General features: G+C 43.7%; 1 protein-coding gene across 36 annotated transcripts in view; it reads left to right on the top strand.

Moving 5' to 3' along the window:
• The window catches only part of CEP112 (centrosomal protein 112), a 406171-nt gene that overhangs the window by 165144 nt on the left and 219933 nt on the right, over positions 1-21094 (top strand). For all 36 annotated transcript variants that reach the window (XM_057713718.1, XM_057713712.1, XM_057713720.1 and 33 more), the window contains one exon: positions 6571-6678. In XM_057713718.1, coding sequence (XP_057569701.1) covers positions 6571-6678 — 108 coding nt within the window. The remainder of the gene's footprint in view (positions 1-6570; positions 6679-21094) is intronic.

The raw sequence follows: 21094 nt of genomic DNA, 5'->3' as shown, positions 1-21094 counted from the left end.
ACATTCTTAGAGATGATAAGTTTAGTTCCTCATCTCATTATTGCTGTTGAATTAATGAACAAATTCTCAAGTTACGAGGAAGGAAGAATGTCATCTGGATATAGCTGTGCCTTTGTGAATGTGGATGGACACAAACAGACTTGAGGGGAGGAAGACTCACCATACGGGCCGTTCATCCTGACTCGTGCCTTCATCCTCTTGTCCTTTCAGGGCCATGCTGCCTCCTGTAGTCTGAAATTAGTTTCTGTAGACCACTTTTAGGTAATCAAAGATCCAGGATAAACAGAAGCATCTTTTCTCGGTTACTGTTTGATGATAATGGAGAAATCTGTCTGCCCTTCGAACATTTGAAGTTTTTAAATGAGATTAGATAGCAGAGGTCAAATTCCAGAACTATATTTAAATATTTCAGGAGAGCCTGTTGTGCTAATTAATCAGTTCCAAATGGCAACACCCAAAGACTATGCATAAATATTTTGCTTTGGAAAACAAAATTCCACAAAAAAATCAAACAAATAATTAAAAGAGCCCTTAACTCTTATCCTTAAATGCTTAATAGAGTAGTAAGTGAAACTTTTTCCTAATGATATTCACCAAATCTCTTTTGCAGAAGAAAAATAAGCCAAAAAAAAAAAAAAATACTGAGAACATTGGACCAGGAAATGTGCCATTCTTTCTATAATTGGCTGATTTGAAGGGTTATTTAATTGTGAAAATAGTAACATTACTTTTTGATATTTCAACCCTTATTGACTTGCCAAGGATTCAACAGACTTAACTTCTTTCATTCATTTATAAAAAATTTATGAATACTTGCTCTCTATCAGCAATAGTTGTAGATTCTGGAAATTCAGAGATTATTAAGCTTGTGTGAGAGACTGATGTGTAGAGATGTGCGACTGGAGTCGGTGGTATAACTAGTGGGACGTGCAGGTCGTCGGGAGAACACAGAGGAGGCACATCTAAGGTAGCCCAGCAGGCAATACACTGATCTGCAGTTGTGGCATCTTTGTGCAACTGTGAATTTCTCAGATGTTTACATGTCAAAATGTAATCAGCGGTAAATTTAGCAAGGCCTCTAAATACAAGGTCAAACCTACAATTCAATTTTATTTCTATATATTAGCAACCAACAAATAGAAAATACATTCTGAAAAAGATGTCATGGTACCAGAAAGCGTCTCTTAGCTAAGAATAAATGTATCAAAATATGCGTTTTCTGTTTTGAAAACTAGGAAACATCTACTGAGAGGAACCAAAGAAGACCTGGACAAACTCAAGGTTGTAGCATGTGCATGGATTTGAAGACTCAACGTTATAAAAATGTCAGTTCTCCCCAGATTAATCTATAAAATCAACACAACTCTAAAGCTCACAATGTTCGCAGTGCTTTTTTTGCGGAGCTGGGGGTGTGAGGGAAACAGGCAAGCTGCTTCTAAAACGGATATGAAATACAGAGGGCTCAGAATAGCTATGCAGTCTTGTGCTACCAGGTATTGAGACTAATATGAAGCTGTAGTAATTAATACAGTGTGGTTTTGGCACAAGGGTGGCCAGTGTTTTAGAGGAAAGAGACCAAACGTCGACTCACACAGATATGATCCGTCTGGTTCAGGTCAAAGGCAGTGCTGCTGTGCGGCGGGGAGAGCAGGGCTGTGCACTGCCCGCTGCTGTGTCCGCCGGACAGCCGTGTGGAGAAGGAAAGGCTCCTGCCCTTACTACATCCTGTTCACGAAGTTAAGTCCAGACTGTAGCTACACAGGGATAGGTAAAGCACCAAAACGTTCAGAAGGAAATGTAGGAACTCGGCAAGAATTTTCTGAATAGGAAACAAAAAGTCATAAAAAATCAAAATATTATTAAATTTAAATTCATTAACATTAAAAACTTCTGTTAACCAAAAGAGACCAGTAGATAATAGAAGGGCAAACTCAGAGTGGGAGAAGATATTTGCGATTCAGATATTGAACAAGGAATTCATATCCAGAATTGATAAAGAACTCCTACAAATCAGTCAGAAATAATTGTTTATCTGTCTTTCTGCTATTTATGTCTACCTATCTATCTGTCTCTCTATATATATATGTGTGAAAATATTTGAAGGACAATTTCTTGTAGGTTATCTAAATATGTATTAAGTACAGCAAAATATACTTTGAATTGCATATTTCTATAGAATTGTGTAATTGTCTCATATAAAGTATACATGTCAAATTACTCAGAACATAGCACAAGAGTACTTAAGTAGGGAAAGAACAACAACTTATTGTGACCGCATGTGACATTCCTACTTTCTTAACTAATACAACAGAGCCCTGATTTTATTTAGGGCAACATTTAGACAGTTTTAAAACTTCAGTCTCTTACCTTGCAAATGGAGTTTGGCTTTTAATGTAATTCTAGTGAATGAGATGCAAACAGCATAATTAATTTGCAGGAAAGCCCCTTAAAAGGGTTTTCACTCAGCAAACGGGGACCCTTGGCCTTGTCCCCTCCCCCTCGCCCTTTGCCCTTCCGTTTCCAGATGCTCAGAGCTGCAGACGCCAACCGGCAACCATTCTGGAAGTTGAATTGCAGAGACCTGAGCCCTGACATCTTTGAACTGCCAATGTTGCAGCCTATTTCTGAGTGTTTTGTTACCCGAGGAAAACATGATGTGCCTGTGCTGCTTAAGCTCTGGATGCCTAGGTGTTTTCTTACATGCAGCTCAGGTAATGCTTGAGGCACCATCTGGGGAAAAGGCAACACCCTTGTTTACCGCTCCTTATTACCTGTAAACATTAGACATTCGCATGGAAATACACCCAAGCCCTTTTCTGCTCCTAATTTGATCACCAAGTCCTACTCTTAGGTTTTTGGAAGCTAGTGTTACACAGTGAAGGAGTGGTTTTTTCCTTACCCTTGAAATTAAATGGAATATGGAATGATGTCTGATCAAGCAGAATCTTTTGTATCTATGGCAACTGAGAACCCTGCGTTTCTACACAAACTTCAAGTATTTTACAAGACTTGTTTTTATATTTTTTGGGTTAAATTGTGGCAGGAGAATGGAGTGGGGTCTTGCATTTTCGGTCAGTGTGAAATAACATTTTCTTATAGCAGTTATTATTTACTTTGAATTTTTCTTAATGTTTAGGTATAAAAAGTCTTTCACGTGCTTTAAATTTTTCTGTTTTGATTATAGAAGATAATTCAGTTTTTTGAAGGAAGATACCCTTCTTTTTGCGATGTTGAGTACACAAAGCTCTTAATTATGTTTAAAATATTTTAATAATTATTGAATAATAATATTCGATCTGTGCCGAAGTAGAATAAGAACCAAAAATCAATTTCATACGAAGACCTGTCTTAAAAGTGCTAAGCAAACCAGGTCTTCCGTCCTTGATTTACCTTCTCTTGTTTTCTTTCTCTTTTGCTTCTGCCTACCCTCCATTCATCCTTAAAAATTTACTACGTGTGTATTCTGCATACCATGGCAATGAGTTAATCATTAAGATACAAGGGCATTACAAGTTGTGGTTTCTTTCATTTGGGAGCCCGCGATCTGGATGCACAAACAAAGCTCACACATGTGAAACACTCCAGCACTCCAGAGAAGCACACAGTGTGCCGGGAGAGCGAAGACGTCAGGTCCCAGAGCACAGAGGGAAGGAAGGTGTTGACGCCAGTTGGTGGGTCAGAGAACACCGCTGAGAGCAGAGCGGGCTTGGGTCAGCCTTGAGGATGAGGTGTTGGAGGAGGGGTTTGCAGATAGTGAGGAGCAAAGGCCAGTCCGCAGTCGCCAAGGGAAGTGGCGTGTAGGGGGCGTGGCTTGCTGAGGACAGGTTCAGGGGCCTTCAGGTAGAGGCCCGATGTGAAAAGCACTGAAGGAGAGAGAGCCTTGAAACCCACGTCTTGGGTAAGAAATAGAAGAAAACAGTGCGGGCTCGACCGTGCTTCCTATAGGAATTCCTTAGCAGGTTTGACCACGAGACTGATGACCTACAGGTTGATCATGTTAGAACTCTGATCACTGAATTCGGAAGCTGATGACTTAGTATTATCAAGGTTTCACTCTTTGGTATTTACAAAGAAATACTCAGGTGCTAAATGCATGCCATAATCCGGAGACTCCAGACTTCCGTGTAAGAACCAGGAATGGAAAGGTTGGTGTTACACAGCAAATTCGCGGGCAGAAATATGCCTTTTGTTGTCACCCAGTGAGACTGGCTGCTTCTCACTGACCAGCTCTGGTCCTTAAACCTTAAAGTTTAACTGTGTCTCAATAAATGTATTTGAATGCTTTTTTCCCCAAAATCCAACATGAAAAACTTAAGGGAGCCTTTTCATGGTTTATTTCCTCATGTTTTATCTAATCTCAGCACCTACCAGAAGGTAACCCGAAAGAGGATATTGTGTGCAAGTTGAAAATAAGAACTATCTGAGCATATCAGTAAAGCAGAGCAAGAAGTAACACAGAGTGGCCAGAGATAGAGCAGTTGTCACATGAACTGACAGGTGCATCAGAAACAATGTTTTTCAAAATTAAACTGGGGGAGAAAGACAAATCTTGCACCACTTTGAATAAAACGTCCCATTTTCATGTTACTAAGCTGAATAGCTTTCTCATTATGTAAGAATCTCTCCTTCCTGTACAAGAGCATCTGAAAAGAGCAAGGAAAATAATTTATTGTCTATCAAATTTTCTGAGTGATAGAAAACATTAGATTCAATACTATTTTATTTGTTTTATGTGTGTTATAAAGAATTTGGCCCTATTAAATGCTGAAAATTGTCTCTTTTTTGAAAAGTGTTCATTCAGCAAATTTCAAACCAAGTTTGGTGCACCATGTCTTTTTGTTTCATTTTGTCTTTTTTGGGGGGGGTGGGTTTTTTTTTTATTAGTATTTGTTGAGTCCCCATATGCACTAGGTGGTGTGCTGAGCGGTCAGGATACATGGACGCGCGTGAACGTGGAGTTACCCCCCGCCCCCCAGGGAGACAGACATTATAAACAGCCCTCATGAATGAGTAAACGATATGGTATACCTGAACGTGCTATCTCCTGTGGTGAAGAAGAATCATTGAAGCAAGAAAGGGTGGCTGCGAGGGCTGGGGGGTGAGCTGCAAATTAAAATAGGGTGGTCGGGGAGCCTCAGTACAGAGGCCCCATTTAAGCAGAACTGGAAGCCTTTGAGAAAGAAGCCACATGAATGTCGGGGAAGGGAGCAGGGTCAAGACCCCAAGATGAGAGCTTTGATGGCGTGTTTCAGCAAGGAGGCCGGTGGGCTGGTGTGGTGTGGTGGTGGAGGTCCAGAGCCCTAGAGGTGAGCTGAGCGGGGTGCTGGGATTGGATCAGAGGATGTGGTCCACTCTTTAACTTAGACTTAAAAAAAAAATAACAGCTTTATTGAGATATAATTCACATACCAAATAGTTTACTTGTTGTAAGTGTACAATTCAGTGGTTTTTAATATATTCACAGAATCGTGCAACCACCATCAAGATCAATTTTAGAAGGTTTCCATCACCCCGCAAGAAGCCCCGTACCCTCCCGCCCCCTTCACCCTAGGCCATCACTAGTCTGCTTGCTGTCTCCATGCATTTGACTATTCTGAAAATTTAATGCAAATGAGATAACACAGCTCATGGTCTTTCGTGACCACCTTCCTTCACTGTGAATACTGTCTTCAAGGCTCATCCGTGTTGTAACACGTGTTAGTGCTTCATCCCTTTCGTGGCTGTACACACACGCCACAACCTGTTTGTCGGTTCGTCAGTTGATGGACATTTGGGCCGTTCCCTCTCTTGGGCGATCATGAATCACGCTGCTGTGAACGTTTGTGTGTAAGTGTTCCAGCGTGGGTGTCTGCTTTCATTCCTCACCTGGGGGTGGGTTCACACGGTTCCTCTCTAAGTGTAATCTTTTCAGGAACTGTCAGACTGTCCTCCGAAGGGGCTGATCATTTTACATCCCCACCAGCAGTGACGAGGGTTCTGACTTCTCTGCATCTTCAGCGACACTTGTTATTATCTGCGTTCTTGGTTATGGCGTCCTAGGGGGTGTGAACTGGTACGTCGATGTTTTGATTTGAAATTGCCTGTTGACACATGCTTGTTGGCCATTAGTGTATCTTCTTTGGAGACATGTCTTTCCAGTTCCTTTGTCCAATATAAAATCGGGTTTAATTGCCCATTTATTATTGAGTTGTAAGAGTTCTTTACATATTCTAGGTGCAAGTCCCTTTTCAGATAGATGATGTACAAATATTTTCTCCCCTTCAGCACATAGCAAGGCCTTAATAAAATCTTGTTGAATAAGTATTTGGATGTTCAAAATTATATTTCCATCACACTGTTATTGTAGATTTGAATTTAGTCAATTATATACCAATTATAATTCCCCTGACTTAAAACTATTAAAACCTATCAAAACAAATGTACATATCCTTCATTATTTTATCATCTTTAAATTCAGCATTTATGATTGGTGAGATATTGAAAATCTATTTTAATGAATGGACAAAAGACAAAAATGTGGAATATAATTTGTCATTCAAAAATTTAATATTTGATTTTTAAATTTTATAGATGGAGAAAGTGGAAGCAGATCTAACTAGATCCAAGTCTCTCCGTGAGAAGCAGTCAAAGGAGTTTCTGTGGCAGCTGGAGGACGTCAGGCAGAGACACGAACAGCAGGTGGGCCCGTCCTCTGAGGCTGGTTTCCTCATGTGCACATCATCTCTCTTCTAAATATCTCTTTATGTCACAAAGTCTCTGCATAACAAAAATATTTATAAGAACACTATTACCAACATATTCGAAATATTTAAAACTATTTGTTTCCACAGAATCTAGAAACAGAGAACTTTACGCTGAAGTCTGTTCTATCCTGACAGTTGGTTAAACTGAATGTTTAGTTGAAACGTTTATTGTGGTTCTTGAGTTCTGCTCCTGTCAGAGCATGAGTCTGACTTATTTATCTAAGAAGTAGTTTGGGGTGCCTACCGTGGCCCAGGTGCTGTCACTGACACCGGGCCGCGCGGTAAGCGGGGCCCACAAGCTTCCTTCCTCACGGAGCCGGCGTTTTGGTGGGCAGCCAGCCCATCAGTTAAAAATGAGGTAACTCCAAAGAGTGAGTTGGGAAGAAGAAAAGGGGGCGCGCACAGACCTTGCCGGGTGGCAGGTGGAAGGGCGTGACCAGCACTGGTGGGGGGCAGGGGACCAGGTGCTGAGAGTCCTGGACACAAGGGAGGGGCCAGCGCGAAGCCTGTGGAAGAAGAGGGGTTCAGGCTGGAGGAACAGCAGCTTCAAAGATGCTGAGATGGGAGCAGGCAGGGGGTGTTCGGGGAGCAAAACGACACTAAGGCTGGTTTGGCTGGGTGTCGAGAGGAAGGCTCCGGCTGTGGGAGAGGAGGGGCGGTCGGCTGGGACCAGGGCGGGCCGCAAAAGGAGTTTAATTTTGTGCCCAGTACCGTGCCTCTTATTTATTAATAAAGAAGTCTTTAGTTTTATCTTTTTAAAAGTATATTCTTGCAGATTCTCGGAACGTCTGTGTGGCTGTTAATTTTTACTCGTTTCTCTGATTCGCTTGCCTTGTTTCCTTAACATCTAGAAAAATATTGATTAGCTTAGTCATTCAGTTAAAATGTTTTCCTAGGCAGTATTTTTGAACCTTTTTATTCTGGAAGCCTGAACAGTTTTTTTCATTATTTTACTTTTAATCCCTTTTAAGTGGGTCCTTCATCTTCAATTCCTATAGAAATATTTTCACATGTGCAAGATGATATATGTTCATGGAAGATTATTTGAAATAATGAAAAAAGTTATAAATAACGCCAATGATTAAGTTACAGTAAATCTATACTATGGAACGCTGTGTACTTATTGAAAAGACTGATATAAATCTGTAGGAGCCAACAGACAGGTTTCTAAAATGTGATGCTCAGGGGGGAATAAAGCGCGTCACAGAACAAGTTTTATATTATGATCCTATTTATGTAAAATTAAAATATATGTGTCTGTATCATGTAGCTAGAAATGTTAGTTTAGCTTTACAATTCTAGAAGATTACACGTGTCTATAGAATGGGCATGAAATGATAGGTTAGATTAGGATAAATTGATACTTTCATTGTATGCCGTAAATAAACTTTTTTACTTAAAATTTCACGAAGAGCATATGTCATGCGTTACTTGCATAATTAAAACATGAAAGTTATGAATGTAAAGAAACAAGAGAATAGAATAAATATAGAACATTTATATTATAGTATTTTAAGTGGGTAATAAATTTGGAGTAATGTAATACAAAATCAAATCAATTTATATACAGTATAAAATTACCTAAGAGATGAAAATCCTAAAAGATAAGACAGAAGAAAAAGCACTCGCAGATTATTTTTAAACGTATCAAAATATGGGTAACTTCAGATTTTCTAACTCCAAAAGCCAGCGCAGTAGAATTATTTTATAAGAATCTTTTTTAAACGACGGTGTGAGAATGAAATATCTAGCTTCTGATTAAAAGGTGAGGGCAAGTGGAAGTCATTCTGACACACACCAGCTTAAAAACATGTGTCTCCACTGAAATACCCTTTCTCCAAGGAGCCATGGAAGATGTGCTCCAGAGCGTTAGTGCTGGAGTGGAGGTTGCTTGGGAAACTGGCTTCAGCAGCTAGGCATAGACACGTACGTGAGGAGCAGAGCCCACATGTAGGGAAGGGCGGGAGCGAGAGGGAGACCGAAGCAATAACCCATCAAATATAAGTAAGAATAAATGAGGGCTGGTTAGCAAGACAGTGTGTGACTGAGGTGGTTTTTGGATTACAAGCAACATTAGAAGCACTGATAAAAACAAAAATGCCAGTTTCTCCACGTAAACTGATGAAGGAACAGGAGAGAGAGGAAAACGATAGGTTTTAAATCTTTCTGGGACACGTGCTCATCAGAAGCTGTTGTATGGCAGGGTGAGTGTGTATAAGGGGTTGAGAAGTTCTCTGAGGGTTTTTAAAATTCTGTGCTCCTTTTGATGATGGCCATGTGGATGACACATTTGTGGCCACGAAACTTCAGTGCCTGATTTGCATTTATTCTGTGATCCTTTGGGTACAACTCTGGCTTCTTAAAGTTGGATGTGATAGGTAAAACCACGGAGGAAAATTAACATTGACTAAATATAAATTATTTTAAGTTAAAGAAAACAAAGAAATAATATTTGTCGCAAATATTGTAGACAAAGAGTGATTCCCTTTGTTAAATTAATAAGTGTATAACAAATAAAAATAATTAGCATATAAAGTAATTAGCACAAATTTTAACAAAATCATTAATGCTCCAGTAAATGACCCGGCAAAGGAAAGAAACATATAATACATAAGTTGAGAAAATGACCACGTAGAGATTATCTGCAGCCTTGGTGTTAATAAAAATGCAAATTAAAACTAATAGTGATATAGCATCTAAAGCTGGCCAAAGTTTAGTAAAATCGGTACTTTCATATATTGCTAGCGTCATTATAAATTAATGTAGCCCAAAGGGCTTGGCAGTATCTACCAAGAGTCATAAAACATGTTTACATCTTCGGCCCAATTATCCTTAACCTTGAAAATCAGACAGAAATATTCAAACGGTGATGTTAATTATTTTTTAGATGATGGAATCATGGTTGAGGCTTTTTCTACATCTTCTACTTTCCACGCTGTGATAGTGTCTTTTTAATGTGGCAGGCACTTTTTTAGTGTAAAAGTAAATTTGTATAAACTCGTTTGAAAGAATGTTAAGCTTCAAAGGCTTTTCTCTGAGTGATAGATTTAAAATTGTACCAAATTTTTGTCTTTTAAGTCTTGATCAAAAATACTTAATAAGGAAAATTGATTAATTCTTTAAAGAATTTATACTATTAATAGAAACCATAAACTATTGCATCAATTTTTCTGTATTTCATTTTCATGAAAAAGAGAGAAATGGTATAAATGTTATACAAGTGTATAACGGGAATTTTTAAAAAACCACACAAAGATCCCTGAGGTTGGTGCAGATTTCATCTGCTTTTATTCTTCCCGTGTCTGCAGGCCTGTTCACTAGAATGCATGCTGAGAGTGAAGGTCCCAGGCAGAGGCTTACAAAGGAGAGACGAAGGCAGGAATATGAGCCAGTAGGTTTTAGGAGAGTATTTATTGATGTGATAATATGCAAACTTTTTAAAACCTTTTTTTAAGCAGAAAATTTTGTTAACTGGAATGTTAGTCCCCTGACCACTCCAAATTGTTGAGGTTTTCACTGTGAAAATGTATCATGAGAAAAGATAGGCATATAGTAGTGGTCGCTACAAGCCAGCTCGAGTGAGTTCACTGAAAGGGAAGCCGATTAAACTAGGCTTATTCCCTTCTTTGAGCAGAGTGGCCAGGCTGGTAGATAAGAGAGAGGCGTAGATAACTTAGATTTGGACTTCACCGAGCCATCTGACAAAGTCCCTCCTAAAGGCAGTGTAGGAAATGTGGCTTGGCTATTGGTTCACTTATGGGGTGAAAGGATGGTTCAGAGGGCCATCCCTGCACGATGACTGTCACCCTGAGTGAGATTTCTAAGTGTCACACTGGGTGATGATAAAAAGAGTTTAGCTTCCTGCTTCCTTGGGGTTCAGGGGAAGAGTTAACATGTGGGGTTCGGAAATCAGTTGTCTGAAGCTTTAAACAGCTGAAATTAAGAAGATTAAGTTTATTGGGATTGAATATAAAATTCCATCTGCAGAGAGTCTGCGGCGGGGGAGGTGTAAGGTTGTGGAGGGAGGCCAAGCGGGACAGGAAGGACCCCCGGGGGGTTAGATCCTGGAGGGCGGAAGACGGGGCGCACGAGGAACAAGTCAGTCCTGGTCACCAGTTGTGAGTAGGACGCTGACAGGCTCAAGCATGTTCATGGGAGAGTTTCCTGGATGTGGGAGCAGAACGTTTGGGACTAGGTCCAAGGGAGTATTTCAAGGAATAAGGATGTTTGCCAAGAGAAGACAAGACTAAGGAGCATTGCATGTCTATTTATTTTTAAATCCAAGGTCTGCAGTGGAGGAAATTCTAAGATCGGTTTGTGTAATAACAGTCGTAATAGCCAACAGTCAGGAGGCCTTATCCTGGACCAGGTTGCTGTTTCTACCTGCTTTTCGTGACTTCAGCCACTTCCCGTCTTCACAGCGACCTTGCCAGGCAGGTGCCGTTACTGACTGTTCCATCTCCCGGCTGCAGAAGCTGAGCACCCCCAGTGGAGTCACTGGCCGAAGGTCCCGCGTGGTTACTCGGTGGTGGGGTCCTAACCTCGCCCTGACGGACCCCGGGGCCCCCCGGGGGAGGACATGGAGCCCCTGGGTGGATGGGTGGATGGTGCTGTGAGGAACATTTTGAGTCATTTCCAGGTGGTTCTTGCCTGAAGCATTATTCAGATGTGGTTCTTCTCGTGACAAAGTAAGTTTCCCACCTGAGCGTGTGGAGGTGACTGTCCCCAGCGCTGTGGCTGGGACATCCCTTCCAGACCTCGCGTTCTGCGACCCTCTGTGCCTCTGTTGACCGTCCCCCAGCCCCGCCGTGCGCCTCTCGACAGCTGTAGGGGTCTCTGACTCACTTAGTACACACCTGTCTGTACCTGCCACTCAAGAGCAGGGGTGACGACTTTCCTATTGTCTTGGCTTACTGTTCTTAAGACTACGAATCTTAAATGCTCCGGGTGTAGCATGTCGCCCTGGAAGGGGATTTACGTGCCGATCACCAGGCCGCTGCTTCTCCAGCCGGGTCGGGGTAGCCCGTGAGCGAAGGCGTGGAGGGTCTGATGCCTGTTTCCTGGAGTGTTGATTATTTTGTGGGAAAGCAAAGGGGTTTTACTGTTGAGGTAACAATCACATTAAAGCAAACAGAGACTCTTCCTGTTTTGTAAGATGCAAAGTTCTCATGAATTTTTAAGTTAAAATAGGACATTTCAAAGAAACTTCCAGTTTGCAGAGGCTGCTTCGGGCTATGCCCTCAGATCCCCCGGGAGAACTATTCATTCTCACTGCTGTGAGGGGTGCTTTGGTGGAAAAGTTTTAGAAGCACTTATCCGGTCTAATCCTAACATTTTATAATGAGGGAACTCACATCCAGAGGAAGTGAATGACTTGTGCCTTCTGGGCTTCCATTTCCTTATTCGGTGCAATTTGTGAGCCCTGCCTGTGTAGAAAGCATTACGCCAGGAACTGTGATGAAGGAGAAAAGCGAGGTGTTATTTTAAAATATTTTAGCCAGAATGCAGGCATAAAGTGTGCAGATGTGGAGAGAAAAACATCAAACACATGGGATAAACACTCACACAAATATCCTGTAAAGCCCAAGCGTTCATCAAGATTTCCTGTTGCTTTCCTGTATAACCCATTGAAACAGAAGGACAATCCTAATTGTCTTTTCACAAATATCATTCAAGTTGGAAACAAGCAACAAAGCAGGCATGCTAGGATTTCCTGAACTACGGAGATGTTTTTGGCAATTCCATCATATCATTCTTTAATCTTATATTTTATATCTTCTCTTTTCACTACAAAGCCTTTAAAGGGAAATGTAGTTCAACAGATAAACAAGTGGTCAGGTTCTCCAGAAAGAAGAAATACTTACTGTTGACAATGCTAAAAAGCACTGAAGGGCCAAACGCTTAAAGATGCCCATTGTTTGAAACAAAATATTTTGGTAGCAGAGACAAGTCGGAAATTATACAAGATAAGCGGCTAGGAGATTTTAAGATCAGTTGAGATATTTAAAAAGCAGATAGCATGCAATTCCCAGTTCTTTTTCTGTAAATATTCTAGTTTTTAGTAATCTAGATTTTGCAGGTAATGTAGCCTGAAAACATAGACTTCTTTTAAATTAGTCTATTTAGTCTACACTGGGAAAAGGTATAGCAGAAAGCGAGAGGGAGGAGACAGGGTACCAGCTCCCAGTGCAGGTGGAGGGGCTGGCCCTGGGGGGCAAGTCAAGGCCTCGGCTGTAAGGGGAGGGGTGGACAGGGCACGGAAGTCTGTTGATCTGCAGTGGGGAGGTGAGGATGTCCTGCTCCTGAGGGCTTTCTTTGTGAGACAGGAGGGAAGATCATTTGCTGACCTGAAGGAATGACGGAGACAGGAGAGCTGACGGGAGTGAGGGTTGCTTGAGATTATTTTGGTGACGGCGTGACTGATCAGACTAGAAGAACTTAGTAAAATTTCTTTTTGGTGTTGAGGTCCCAGATGAGGTCAATGACCATGAATTTGTGAGTCTCCCTAAAAAGCCTTCAAAGTGGATTTTCATATGATTTATTAATTTCTACATCTAGTATGCTGCTGTAATTCTCCTTGTCTTATTCTTCTTGCTCACCTTCTCACACTCTTTTAAAAGTCTTTTTCGCTTGGCTTTCCTTTTCCAGTTTGTAATCAGTTTTGAGCCTCAGCTTCCGTCACTGGACTCCTTGGTGGTGATCAAGACAAAAGCAGTCCCTGATCCAGTGATGCTCCAAGTCTTTCCAATTCCTTCTTCCCATAACCGCCTGGTCCAGGGCGTGCAGCCGTGCGCCACGGCACAGGTGGTCCTGCGGGCTGCAGGCAGGGCCAGCTCTTAGGGTCCAGACTGTGAAGCTGCAGGCCGAGTTTCAGGAGCCGCCTTCACAGAATGGGCATCGATAGCTGGTGGGACGTCCGCAAGGCCGGACCTCTTCTTCCTTTTTTTTCCCTTGGCTTGGAACTTTTCTCATCCAGGTTCAAGCAAATGGCACCTTTTCCTGGAATGGGAATGAAGTGGGCAAAGATGAACACAGTTTTTTTCGATGAGTGTAATATGAAGTTTAGATGACTTGTTTTAGGGATACTTCATTTTAAAAAATGTTTCCTAGACAGTGATATGGCTAAGTGAGGATCCCACTTTCCCCATACCTTAAAAATCGAAGGTCAAATCATGGCTTTCCAATCATTCACCACTTAATTTATGTTTACTGAGCAACTACTTTGCTAAACACTGTTGCGGGTGCTTAGGGTGTGGCCGTGGACACAGCAGAGTCCGCACTTACGGTGGAGGAGACAGCACGCACCCCCAGCCTTAGGATATACCCTTGGATAAGGTCGTGACCGTTGCCGTGAGGTGAAGCAGGACAAGGTGTCCGTGAGTGGAGGGCTATTTGTAGAAGGCTGTCATTTCATCTAAGATGTTATTTTAGAGCAGGTTGTCAGTGAAGGGCTCTACAGAAGTGATGCTTGAATTAAACCCGGAGTGAAGTGCAGGAGGAAACCAGGCAAACCCCGAGACGAGGAAGGAGACGCCGGGTGGAGGGAACGGGCTAGAATGCAGTGGGGGTGGGGTGCCCGGGCTCCGCCGCTGGCAGATTCCGTCAAGCCCGGTAGACTGTGGTGGGAGCTTGGACTTTGTTCTGTGTTGGGGGCGGGGAGGCATTGGAGGAAGCATGTGAGCAAGATCCGGTTTGTGTTCAGAAGGATTTCTCTCGCTGCTCTGTGGTGGTGACAGACACTGACACGCAGGAGAGAAAAGAAAGGAAGAGCCGGGACGGAGCCCAGGGCCGCAGAGGCGATTACACGTGGGCACGGGGTGGAGGAAGTAGCAGAGATCCTGAGCAGGAGTAGCCGGTGGGGTAGGCGGAAATCCAAGGAGGTGTGATTTCCCGTGCGCCGTGCGCAGCCAGTGTTCCAGGAAGCAGGACGTGAGTAAGCCGTTGCTGAGGTGTTGCCAAGAGGGGAGGTTAGATGGAGACTGACAGCTGATCACCGGGTCTGGCGAGCAGGTCTTTGCCACCTCGACAAGCCCAGCTCCAGTAGGGTGCGCAACAACAGCCGGAGTGACGTGGGCAGGGAGAGCGTGGGCGTGAGACGCCCTGGAGGGACTTTGGAAGAAAGGGCAGTGGGGACGTGGGGGGGTCTCTGGGGCGTCACGCAGGGTCAGGGGACAGATACGTGAAAACATCCCTGCTGACGAGCACAAGCTGACGGGGAGGACGGCGCCGACAGGGCGGAGGGTGGGGTCACTGCGCGCGCAGCGCTGAGCTTGGCAAGGGCGGGGGTCCAGGCCTGTGCAGAGGGGCTCCCGTGGCCACAGGGCCAGCAGCACTCAAGTCAGAGGAGGGCAGCGACTGAGCAGGTGGCGGGTCACCTGGGTGATGGGAAGAGGAAGTTGTTCTCTGCCGACTGCAGGCGTCCCTTGGTCTCCACGGGGACCGGTGCCAGGACCTCCTTGGATGCTCAGGCCCACGGGCGCTCAGGCCAACCCTCCGGGCACTGTGCAGTGTCTCTAGATGACCCATAACACCTCATGCAACTTAAACGCTGTGTCCATAGGTGCTGGGGCGCTGCAGATTCAAGCTCTGCTTCTTGGAACGTCCTGGAATTTTTTTCGACCCTTGGTTGGTTGAATCTGCAGATGGGGGGAGCCAGCTCTCCTTGTAGCGTTTGGCTTTTGCTTCTGAACACCACGCGTTCCAGCAAAACGGTGAATAATTGTGGTGCGTTGTAGGCGGTGTGGGGATAGTATGAAGACAATACGCCTTCGTCCACGTGCGGGAGGCGTTTACAGCCTGGCTGACCTGCTGGTCCTCAGTGTCATTCTAACTGGGAAACTGATGGTGTCTGTTTTTCATATTCATTCAGCAGCAGTGATCTACTAGGTTAAGATGAGCTGAATGTGTTTTAGAGAAACAGATATAAGATAAAATAAATTAAAATATACAGTTAAGACATGTTTTTTTTCAAAAATGTTGAACTCTGCCTGAGAGGGTGTACTCTTAGCTATCTCCATGTGAGTGGCTTGAGTAAACAAACATTAAACCATGAAGAAAAATCTTGAAACATTCAACTGTCCGACTCCTTCCTTCCCAGGTTTTAATTGAGGCCTGCCAGATAAAAACACAGAAAAGAGTAGCTAATTTTTCAGAAAGTTTGAAAAGCTCCGAGTAGTTACTGTCACTCATCACCTGCAGGTGGGGGCTGAGTATTTGTTGCTTCCTGCCTGCCGGCACTGATGGGCGGTCCTCCCTGATCTCTCAGCACAGCCCAAGCCTGGGGCCCCGCGGGTGTTTGTCCCCAGCCGTCCCGTCCAGGCTGACTGTGGAGGAAAGGAGTGAAGCAGCAGTACAGGCGACTCTCAGGGCAGTTAGCACAGTCGTGTGAAACTTTCACATGAAGAGAATATGTGCTAGACCGAGTTGCTGACTGACAGGTTTCATGCGTGGCTCACTTTGTGGCAGCAAATACCTACCCCTGGAGCCACGGGGCCACCCACAGATGACGATTCTGTTTCTGTTCTTGAGATGCTGCCGACTTTTTACTGTTTCTTTTGGTACCTGTTTCTATCAACATGTTCAGAAAGTCAGACCATACTGTAGTATTTTCTGTGCTAAAATGTTTTTTCCCTCTGACTCCAAAGGTTTGAAGTTTTCATTGGTCATGAAATGTCCAATAAATAGCACATTTTGTATCATACAACTGCCATTAAAAAAGATTTGCGCATCTTTCAGCGAGGAGTCAGTCTAGTGAGAAGGTGCTAGCTTCAGAGCAGACTCTGCCCCACCGGGCCTGGATTTCCGGAGCTCTGGGGGATTTGGCAACTGATTTGGACATTTCAGATGTGCTGTTTTGCAAATGCAGTTGGGAGATTGCTCAGAGACAGGGTCTGATGATGCTAAGTCCCGTATCTCATTAAACGGAAAAACACGGAGCGTGAGACACTTGTCTTTTAGTGTGGATCTTAATGAGTCTTATCAGCTACACAAAAATAGTACAAAATTTCACAACTGAGAAGCAAACATTTTTCACAGGGAGCCCTGGCGTGGGTATGGGATGCTGTGGAAGTGTCACCTGGCAAACCCTACAGAAAAATCCTCGACGTTCCATGGCCAGTGCTTTCAATCCGAGTGCCTTCTGAAGTGTTACTGTTGTTGGCCTGGTGGCCGTGACTGTTCACGACTCTGAGCTGGCAGGCGCTCTCTGAGCACGCGGCGTGGTCCCCGCGGCCGCAGATCCTGCCAGGCAGCGCTCATTGATGCAGCTGCAGCGGGATCCGGGGCGGAGAGGCCGGCGCTACCTGGGCGCTGCTGAGGACGAGGCCGTCTCAGCAGGATGAGACCTTGAGAGCAGCTTGCTACGTCCGGCCAGAGCCCTCCACCCAGGGAGGGCCTAGGAGTCAAGGCCTTCAGGGAGGTGCTGAAGGAGGCGTGGGGAGGGCCTGGTCCACTGAGTTCCGGGCGGGCTTCCTCCTCTAGCCGGGTCGCACTGGAGCCGGGCTGCTTTGTGGGCTGGTGGGCGCCTGCGGGGGGGTGGGGTGGGGGGCGCAAGTCTCAGCTGGGGGTAGGAGTGGCCGCGGGAGTGGCCCCCAAGGTGTCTCACTTGCAGGGCCCGTGGCCCGCATCCTGCAGGGTAAGAGAGCCAGCGGGAGCGGTACCTGTGCGGCATCAAGAGAGAGAGTCGGGAGCAGGCAGGTGACCTTTACAGGCACTTCTCCACTTCCGTGGAAAACACGGTCCAAGTTTCCAGATCTGAGTTCCCAGTTCACAGACCCAGAACCCACACGCTTGAAGGGAGACGTGTCTCTTGATAAAGGCTGTGCAAGGCAACAAGTTATTGTTCCCGCCAGGGAGCTGTCCCCATCGGACATGGACGTACACACGATGGGGAAGGCAGAAGTTCCAGCCAGTCTTCTGGAAATGACGATTGTTGGCTTAGATGGCTGGCATCCCAGAAACTTCAGTGAGCCACAGCAGAAGGCTACACAGGTGTACAGACAAGGGCAGTTTTTTAGAAACGGGACCATGCTCTATTTGCCACTTTTGCTAAAATATTTAATTTTATGTGAAATCAGTTGAAGTAAAGAAACGGGAAACTGAAGGAATTTCTGAAGTTTAGAAAATTGTTTCTTTACCACACAAGAAGTGATTTCTTAGAAAGTTGATATAAACATTGCAAATGCTCTGAGCTTAGAGTCACGTTTGAATTTTATAGTTCAGTGTTAACCCTCTGCTGTGAAAAGTTACAATTAACATGCTGACAGTCCCTTGCAGTCACCCCACCACTCTGCTAAATTATACTGTCATTCACATATGGTTGCCGTTTGTAACATTTATATTCTGTTCCATAACCATGCTTCTCACAGTCATGTAGTTAGCTTTTTAAGTTTAAATTGCTTGTATATTCACCGCCAGAACTTTTTTCATGTCTGAGCCCTCTATTTTGATTCATCTGTTGACGGCTGAGATTCCGTCCTCTAATCATTTTTCCAAGAAGGGTGCGCAGTTATAGCCACTGTGTTTCTGTCTGCTTGAGACTCACCCTTCGTTCCCTTATTTTTGAAGGACAGCTTGGCTGGGCATGCAGTCCCTGCTCTTCCTTTCTCCCCCTGAAGCTTTGCCCACACTGACCCACTGCTTTGGCTTGAAGGGCTGCTCTTAACACAGCTTCTTCACTCATCTCTTGGTTGCCTGAATTTCAGCCTCAAGTATTTTTTTTTTTCCAAGAGTGGTTTAGGTTGTATAATGCTTGAGTGTTTCCATGTTTGAGTTTAGTTATAGTATTCTTGCGCTGTTCTTTCCCTCAGTCTAAATCAGGTTTTCTTGGTATGCAGTCTGCTTTTGTGATACAAGCATTTAACTCTTCATTATTTCAGGGAAGTCTTCTGATAACACACCTGTGCACACACAGATTTCCTTTTGTTTTTGGCTGCACCACACAGAATCTTAATTCCCCGACCAGGGGTCGAACCCCGTGCCCCCTGCACTGGAAGCACAGAGTCTTAACTGCTGGGCCGCCAGGGAAGTCCCCCACACGCAGGTTTTGGTTTTCCACTTTCTCTCTATATTATCTTTTCTTTGTCTCCTTCATGGGCCTTTACTGTGATTTTATCTCCAGTCTTTTGTCTATATCAGTGGTTCCATTTTTAGCACTGTTTATTCAACTCATTGTTCCTAATTTAGAATTAATTTTGTGATGGAGTTATTTGATCCTTAGTTAATTCTTTTGTTTTATCTTCTTGTCCTTGAGTTCTTCTTCCATTGCACTCATGTTCTTACTAAGTTCTCCTCTCACTCTAGTTGTTCTGATTTTTAAGGTATGTTTTCCTCCCCTCCCGAAGGTCTCTAGTGGCTCAAGGTGAAGAGGACATGCGGCTTCATCTTTACCGCTGAGGTGTGCCCACATGTAGAGGACATTTATCTACGGGAAGGGGCGAGGTTGGACTTTAACACAGATCCGCTTGACGATGGCGTTGAATATGCTTGTGCATATCGTCATCAAGATGTTTCCAGAGAATAGGGTTTCTCCTGGACTCTGCTGTTAATCTGGAGAGGACACCCTGGCCTGAAATCGCTGACAGTGAGGAAACCTAGGCAAAGACTAGAAAGGGCTTGTAACAGCTAGAAGGTGGCCCAGCAGCCTTGGATTGAGCAGACAGGGATGAGCTATTTCACTTGAAAAGGCTGTGGCAACCTTGAGATTCGTTCATTAACCAGCACCACTGAGCTACAGGCCCTGACAAAGTAGCAAGCTATTTTAAAAGTTTGATTTATGAACATCTATCTTTAGGCTTCAAATGCCATTATCTCTATTTCATTTGTTCCCGACTTTTTCAAATGAATGAACTGAAATTTGCGCTCGAGCTGGGTCACTGGTCCGTGCTCAGAACTCCTCAGGTAACTCAGCTTTTCTATGGAACACTGGTCCTGGAGCCTACACCAGGGCAGCTCTGTTACTGATGATCTCATGGCCAGTCCTGGCCTCGTGTCCTTTCTTGGGCGAAAACTGCTGTAATTCTTCTGCCTTAATTATACATCAGTCGGTAACTCTTCCTTAGAGTACCGTAAAATATTTTGCTTTCTATCAATTTTAAATCACACCCATTCTCCCAATTTTTTTGAGGCTTTTAAGAATCAGATCTCAGTAGAACGTTTTCCTTCCTTCTGTTTCCTTTCAGTGTGTTACATGTTTAAGTGTTTTACTAAAATTTATAATTTCATTATTATAATGCTTGATATTATAACACCCAGTAGAAATAATAATGTGCCCAAGACTGTTCTAAAAATACCCTAACTCGGTAACTCAGACACTTGGCTGCCTGAGAACGAGGCAGTCATAGCAGTGAAATTTTAAATTCTCTTTCTTGTTGGGATTAATCTTGCAGTTGTGTGAATCACAGAGTACACCATGCACATTTGTTTTAAATAATCATAGAAAACTTTTCTACTTGGCATAGTGTATAAGGAGAACATTTATATGTATATATTTTGTGTATATTGCCTATAGTAGAATAAGATGTTGGAAAGATCCCTAAATTTTAAACAGACATAAATTCACTAGAGTGCATCTTTGTTCTCAGATGCAAAATAAAATTTTCCATATTATGTTATATGCTATCTTGTTCCAATAAGTGTGCATATTCAAGAATTAGTATACTTTTATTTCTTCTAAATAGTATAATAAGTTTGAGTGGTCAGGAGTTTAGTGTTGATTTTCCCATGCTCCAAGGAAAATCACAATAAGAAACCATTTTGAAACCTACATTTGAAAGCAATTGTAGTCTGTGTTTTGATTCTTAACTTGCAATCAGAGGCTGCGAGTTTTAAATCTCCAAAGAAAATAACTTGTGACGTGTGGTGCAGCACGCACCCTGGAGAAATGAATGCTATAGCTTTAAGATAAGGTAGCCTGGCAATCATTGCAGGAATCAGGATCGAGGTGGAGCAGGCTCCTACTGCTAGCTTTTTTGAAGATGGATTCTCACGCTGAAAATAACACAACATATCCTAGATAACAGCAGTTTTTCCCCCTGAAATCCACCAAAACTGAAGAAAAATCCAAGTGACTGTTCTTAGCAGCTGTGTGGCCTGGAGTTCACTGGGGAAGCTGGCTTCCTGCAGTCCCTATTCATCACCTGCTTCAAAGACAGCCTGGCCGGCTATAGTGTGCGGGCCAGGTAGGGTGCCATTGTGCACAGCCTGGGAGGATTAGTATCAAAGCTGCGGCAACCAGGCCCTCGGTCTCGGGCTGCCATTCAGTCTAGCAGGGAGAGGCTCACACTGGCCAAGGTCACAGTCTCCAGTGTGGAGTGGACTGGGAAAGGACCCTGAGAATAGAATGCTTTTTATGA

This window comes from Hippopotamus amphibius, chromosome 17 (genome assembly GCF_030028045.1).
Source record: "Hippopotamus amphibius kiboko isolate mHipAmp2 chromosome 17, mHipAmp2.hap2, whole genome shotgun sequence".
Taxonomy (NCBI): Eukaryota; Metazoa; Chordata; class Mammalia; order Artiodactyla; family Hippopotamidae; genus Hippopotamus; species Hippopotamus amphibius.
The sequence above is the reverse complement of the archived record's forward strand: the minus strand, read 5'-3'. Positions and strand labels throughout refer to the sequence as shown.